The sequence below is a fragment of the Pteropus vampyrus genome, unplaced genomic scaffold (assembly GCF_000151845.1).
Source record: "Pteropus vampyrus isolate Shadow unplaced genomic scaffold, Pvam_2.0 Scaffold7, whole genome shotgun sequence".
Classification (NCBI taxonomy): domain Eukaryota; kingdom Metazoa; phylum Chordata; class Mammalia; order Chiroptera; family Pteropodidae; genus Pteropus; species Pteropus vampyrus.
Window position 1 is genome coordinate 148,815 of NW_011888788.1, and position 6,950 is coordinate 155,764.

The 6,950-nt window shown below is 41.9% G+C and overlaps 1 protein-coding gene across 1 annotated transcript in view; it reads left to right on the top strand.

Moving 5' to 3' along the window:
- The window catches only part of LOC105298197 (tyrosine-protein phosphatase non-receptor type substrate 1-like), a 30,180-nt gene that overhangs the window by 5,188 nt on the left and 18,042 nt on the right, over positions 1-6,950 (top strand). The window contains exons 2-3 of the mRNA XM_023536653.1: positions 3,333-3,689; positions 6,221-6,308. Of these exons, the coding sequence (XP_023392421.1) occupies positions 3,333-3,689; positions 6,221-6,308 (445 nt within the window). The remainder of the gene's footprint in view (positions 1-3,332; positions 3,690-6,220; positions 6,309-6,950) is intronic.

Here is a 6,950-nt window from a genome sequence, read left to right on the forward strand (position 1 = left end):
AAAATAAAATAAAATAAAATAAAATAAAATAAAAGACTGTGGTTTCCCCCATGGAATGTTCTTAGCTCCCTTGTTGAAAATCGTTTGACCATATATGTGAGGGGTTTTTTGACAAGTTCCCTATATTCTAGTCATCAGTCTATATATCCGTTTTAATACCAGTACCACACTTTTATTACTGTAGGTTTTTAGTAAATTTTTAGATCAGAGCGTGTGACTCTCCCAATTTGTTCTTTTTCAAGATCATTTCATTATTTGGGTCCCCTTGAGATTTCACATGAACGTTAAAATAGGCTTTTCCATTTCTATAAAAAGACAATTGGGATTTTGATATGTATTTTATTCCATCCGTCAATTGCTTTAGGTACAATTGACCTCTTTACAATATTAACTCTTCCAGTCCATGAATGTGAGATGTTTTTCCATTTATGTCTGTTTAAATTTCTTTCAACAATGTTTCGTACATTTCAGTGTACAAGTCTTTCATCTCAATGGTTAAATTAAGTCCTAAGTATTTTACATTACCTGATGTAAAAGAAAATTGTTTGCTTTGTTTTCCTTTTGGATTGTTTGGTACCAGTGTATGGAAATGCAGCTGAGTTCTGTGTGTTGATTTGTATCCCACAAGATTATGGAAATCATTTGTTAGTTCTAACAGCTGTATGTGTTTGCATGCATGCCTATGTGTGGAATCTTGAGAGTTGCTACATATAAAATCATATCATGGGTGCCCAGACCTAGTTTTATTGATTCCTTTCAAATTTAAATATTTTATTTACGTTTCTTGTCTAAATGCTTTGTCTGGGAATTGCATTATTGGAAATTGTGTATTAGGAGCAAAAGTGGACATCCCTGTCTTGATCGTGATCTCAGGGGAAAAGCTTTAGATTTTCACCATCAAGTGTGATAGTAGCGATGGGTTTTACACATATGATTTTATCATTTTGTGTTTGTTTCCATCTATTCCTATTTTCTTGATCATTTTCTGTCATGAAAAATGCTGGATTTGACTGCATTTTCATGCTTTTCCTGCATGAAATGAGAATATCACGTTGTTTTCTCCCTTCATCCTATTAATATGGTATATTATATTGTTTGATTTTCATATGTTGAACCATCCTTGCATTCCAGGAATACATCCCAGTTGGTCGTGGTGTATAACTGTTTCAATAAGCTGTTGAATTCAGTTTGCTACTTTTTTTTTTGAGGTTTACTGCATCCTTATTTATAAAAGATATTGATCTGTAGTTTTCTTCTAATGCTTTTGTGTGGCGTTATCATCAGCATAATGCTGATCTGAGAATGAGTCTCAGAATGACTCTGAATAAGTGAAGAAGTCTTCCTTTCTCTTGAATTTAAAAAAGAAAAAATTGAAGAGGATTAGTGTTAGTTCTTCTTTAAATGTTTGGTAGAATTCACCAGTAAAGCCACGTGGTCTTGGGCTTTCTTTTGTTGGGAGGTTTTTGAATATTGATTTAATATCCTTGTTATTTATAGGACTGTTCAGATTTTCTATTTCTTCATGACTCAGTTAAGCATTTCTAGAAATTTGTCCATTTTATGTAGGTTATCCAATTTATTACTGTACAATTATTCATACCAACTTTTATAAGCCTTTTATTTCAGTAAAATTTTTAGGATTGCCCTTCTTTCTGATTTTACATATTTGGATTCTCTCACTTTTTCTTTGTCAATCTAACTAAAGGTTTTTCAGTTGTACTGATCTTTTTTAAGGATCTCCTTTGGTTTTGTTGATTTATCCATTGTTTTTCTTTTTATATTTTATTTATTGCTGCACCAATCTTTATGATGTTTTTCTTTCAGCTACCTTCGGTTTTAGGTTTATTTTAATCTTCTAATTTCTTAAGGTAGAGTTATCGACTTATGACATTTTCTCTTTTTAAATGTATAGATTTGCAGCTATAAATTTGCTTCTAGCACTGCTCTTGCTGCATCATTAGTTTTTGTATGTTGTGTTTTCATTCATTTGCCTTAAGGTGTTCTTTAATTTTTTTGTGATTTTTTTTCGTTGACCTTTTGATTTTTTAAGAGTGTAGTTTGATTTCTTTGTATTTCTCAATACTTGATTTTCCTTCTCTGACTGCATTCCAATTTTATTTTTCAAACTGTTGCACCAGTGCAATACTTGAATGGTTCTTTATCAGATTTTCATCAGTTGCCTTCTCGTTCATATTGTGTGACAAGGCCACATATATAGGTGTTTTTACTTATTGCCACTGGTTTCTGTAACAGTCAGAAGAGATTTGTGTGGTGAACAGAACAATGTCCCTTCCCCTCAAACAAGTCCATATCTTAAGACCCAGAACGTGTGACTATATTACTTTATATGAAAATAAGATTTAGGAGAAATGATTTTGTTAAGACTCTTGATATTGAAAGGTTATCCTAGATTATCAGGTGGACATAATATAATCACAAGAGTCATTATTAAAACGAGGTAGAAATGTCAAATTTAGAGAAGGGCAAATGACACCAGAAGCAAGAGTTTGCGGAGGAAGAAGATGGAAACCATAAGAAAAGACACATGGGCAGCCACTAGATTTTGGAAAGGCAAGGAAGAGAGTCTCCGAAAGCTGGGCTGATACTTTGAATTTATCCGAATAACACAAATTTGGACTTCTGACCTCCAGACAATATATGAGATAATTTTCTGCTGTCTTAAGCCATTAAGATTTTGGCATTTTCTTAAAGCAGCATCAAGAAACAATATAACATGATTATGCTATGGGAAACAATCTCAGGAACTGGAGCAAAGTTTAACTTCTTGTTTACACTACATATTTATTGTGTATTGTGAGCTCTGCACGAAACTGTCACACCAGTCTCCAGGCCCTTAGAGCAGACTCCATCATGACATGTGGGCTCTGTGGAAACGGAAGTTGACCACAGAGTTTCTTGCAGAAATGTATATCCTAGAAAATATATTCATCAGCTCTTCTCACAACCCAGTTATCTAAAGAAGCCTCATGGTTCCACCAAAAGCAACTTTCAGAAGTGCATCTTTCCATGAAGCCAGAAAGTGAACAAACAGTTATATTTGGGGAAACGTGACACTTCCGGAGAGGCCTCACAACCACGTTCTACCAAATCACTTAACCTCTCTGTGCCTCAGTTTTCTCATTTGTAACAAAGTCTCACTTACACAGACTGATTGTGAGGATTACTCATGATGACACATGCAATGTGCTGAGCTCAAGGCCTGTTCATGGTTCAGCTCAGTCAATGGGCTGTTGTTGATAGATACCTGAAGAAACTTAGAGGATCATCAAAGGATGGAAAACTAACTTCTGTGTGTTACCCCCGCCCCCCAGGAGAGGCTGCTGAGAAGGAGCTGCAGGTGATTCAGCCTGACAAGTCTGTGTTAGTTGCAGCTGGAGAGACGGCCACTCTGAACTGTACCCTGACCTCTCTGTACCCCGTGGGGCCCATCCAGTGGTTCAGGGGGACAGCGCCAGGCCGGGAGTTAATCTACAGTTTCAAAGGAGGTCACTTTCCCCGAATAACAACTGCTGCAGACATCACGAAGAGAAACACCACGGACTATTCCATCCGCATCAGTAACATCATCCCAGCAGACACCGGGACCTACTACTGTGTGAAGTTCCGGAAAGGAGAATCTGACGCCGTGCCGTTTAGGTCTGGTCCTGGCACTCAGCTCATTGTGAGTGGTAAGTACTTTGTGGGTCCTTCGTCCCTGGTGTGTGACAAGTCAATAAGAACATCATTCATTCTCTGAGCAGCAACTAAGAATCAGGGGCACAGTGAGTGCTTACGGTCATGATCTGATTCACAATCCAATTTCACCCCTTCTACAGATCAGGGACATTGAGGCCAAGAGAGGTCATACTGTTTACTCAGGTCCCAGAGCTGGTAAATAGTGGGAAAAGTCTGGAATCCATGTCTGCCTGGCTCCCCAGCCCTTGCCTCTTCTAAACCAGTCCAGCCCCTTGTTCCCAGGGAGGAGGGAGCTGAGAGTCTGAGCGACTTGCCTGTCACAAGGCCAGACCTCACTCATGTCTCCAGAGAGTGCCCCCCTCAGTGCGCCGAGGCTTCTCCTCACTGACACTTACTGAGCACCTGCTGTGCCAGGCTCTGCTCCGGGTGCTGTGGCAGCAGCAGTGAACAAAGCAGGCGTAGACTTCTCCCAGAAAGCTTCGTTCTCTTCCCTCCGGTGAGGAGAAACCCATCCAGGGCAGGAAAGAGGAGAACGTGTTTTTTTATTTCACCTTCAGAAACATCAGACTGAGAAGAAATTCCTAAGAGGCACAGACTCACTGTTTACTCTGACAGCCCTGATGGGAGGAGGAGCCTGTGGGGAGTCACTGTGGGTCTGTCCGGGAAACCCTCCTGTGGTTCAGGGACCAACTCACATAGTCACTGAAGGCTCTAGGCAGAGCTAGGTCATCTCAGAATGTCCCTCACCCGCGGAAGAGGTTAAGGGTCACCCCATTGAGGCGGCAAAGTTGTTTTTGCCAGAGGCCAAGGATCCTGAATCTTGGAATGGAAGCACATGAAGGACCTTTAGACCATCCAGCCCGATCGTCAATCTGTGTGGTCTCGGCCCAGTTTCCATGAGGTCCTGTTTCCCCATTCAGGTTTCTGTGAGGATAGGAGAGAATGTCTAGAAAGCCTTAAATCTGGTGGTATCAGGGTATTACCGAGCATGTAGCAGTTGAGAGCATGGGCCCAGCTGACCGCCTGGGTCACATCCCAGCTCTGTCGCTTTCCAGCTCTGCTATGTCTGGCCAGTCACTCTCCACATTGGGCCTCAGTGTCCTCATCTGTCAGTGACAGCACTGACCTCATAGAGCAGCTGCAAGGACTGAGTGAGTGAACATGTGAAGTGCTTAGAGCAGTGCCCCAGCATGTAGTAAATGTGAGCTATGATGTGCCAAAGCCATAGGACCTTGGCCGGGTCATGTTCTTCCCCAGGCCTCGAGTATTAATGGGTTGAGAGTTGAGTTCGGTGCCTTTAACCTTGGCTGCTCATTAAAATCACCTGGGAAACATTGACAGGGTACCTAGACCCTGGTTCCACTCTAGAAATTCTGATTTAATTGCCCAGATATGGGCCTGGCAGCCGAATTTTTTAAATATTTAGAGGACTTGAAGGCACAACCGGGGCAGAGAGCCCTGAGCTAGTTGCTCCCTGAGGTCACAGAGGAAAAGTTGTATTTTTTTTTCCCTTGGCAGAGGTGGCTCCCCCTGCTGCTGGGGCCGCAATGACAACGTTTAGGGCTTTCAGTGCTTCAGAATAGCATGTGCCTGAGATAGCTCATGGGAGCCCAGGAAAATGAGCCTGAGTGGAGTGTCAAGGACACCGTCCAACAGAGCAGACCTGGACTGAGAGTGACTTCCTGTCCTCTCCAGCCCCAAAGAGGGGCAGCCAGGACACCCTGTGCGGATCTGAATTCTAGTGCGGGGGATGCCTTCCCATCTTTAAACATATATGTGTCTAAACAGGCACTAGGATCCCTGCAAATACTCACCGCTCGGCCCCAGAGCCCTCTCTGCCGCAACACACCAAAACGCCACTGCTGAAACCTGTCCTCCCTCCTTTCAAAATGCTCCCAGATTCTTTAAAGAGCTAATCTGCACAGAAATACCTGCGATCTCATGTGTGTTTTGAAAGCCAATTCACCAAACCTGTTTCCTGAGGAGATTATTAAAAAAGGAGGGAGAGAACCATAATTTGGTGGTTTCTCTGCTTTTTTCATTTGGGTTTTTGTATGGGAGCTGCAGGGAGCAGGATTCGAGACTTTCCTTGGTGTTTCTACTGTGCATTTACGTTGCCTTCTTACAGCCTAAAGAACAACCAAGTTGTTTCAGAACAAGTAAGACCAGGTCTTATGATAACAATGATAGGCGTTATTTATTAAGCACCCACTGTATGCTAGGCTCTGTTTTATACACATCTTCACTCCTCTTACTGGGATGGTGTTTTGACACACACTTTGTACAGAAACAGACACAGGTTCAAGGATAAAGAATAGAGATGCTAAAATCAATCAGTCCTGTGTACGGTGAGGTGAGCTCTATCCTTTACTCACTGCGTGCCCTTGGCCAAGTGGCATTCCTCCCTGAGCCTCCTCGCATAAGAGGGACCACACAGTGCCTCTCTCACAGGGATCAGCCCAGCATCAGGTTCCCAAGACGCTCTCAATAAGTGGTAACTGATCCCAGCCTCTCATCTCTGTAGGGGCATCCAGCTACTGGTGTTCTTATGACTCGTCTTATTCAAGTGGCACACTTATATCCTCAAAATGTTTGATGACTTTTAGGAAATAAGTTAAGTATTTAAAAATGCAAATATTTGTCATATTCGCTGCATGCCCATTGTTACAGAAGGTGTTGGATAATAATTAACAATTTCGAAACACCCTTAGGACCTTTCTATAGGGAAAAACTGCCTTCACTTTAATTCACGGGTGTGTGGATGCGTTCAGGACACAAAAGAAGTCCTGCCTGCTTCATAGGCCTGTGTCTGTGTCTCTTCTAATTTAATAACAATTAAGAAATGAACCACCTTTGGCTTTCTCAGCGCTCAGTGATCTTTTTTGTTTTCAACCCACAACTGAACCCAGATTCAGAGAACATCCCTTCACCCCTTCTCTCTTAAACTCAGTTAGCCCCTACTGGAATATCTGTGGAAAGAATGAAAACTATGAAGTAAATCGATAAATTCCAGAAGGCAGAGCTCTGGATACAAATGAACTCTGGATTCCAGATAGATCTGTGTTTGTTTATTTTCGTGAAGCACCTTCTGTTTTACTCAAAGCAAAAATGCTTCTGTTGCCTGATTTAACCCTCACTGCAGGCCCAGGAATGAAAAACGCCTACTATCCCATTTCACAGATGGGACTGGGATTGTGCCCCAGTCACACCTCTGGTTGACTGGCCAGCCTGGTTCTAGCTTTCACAGCAGTCCC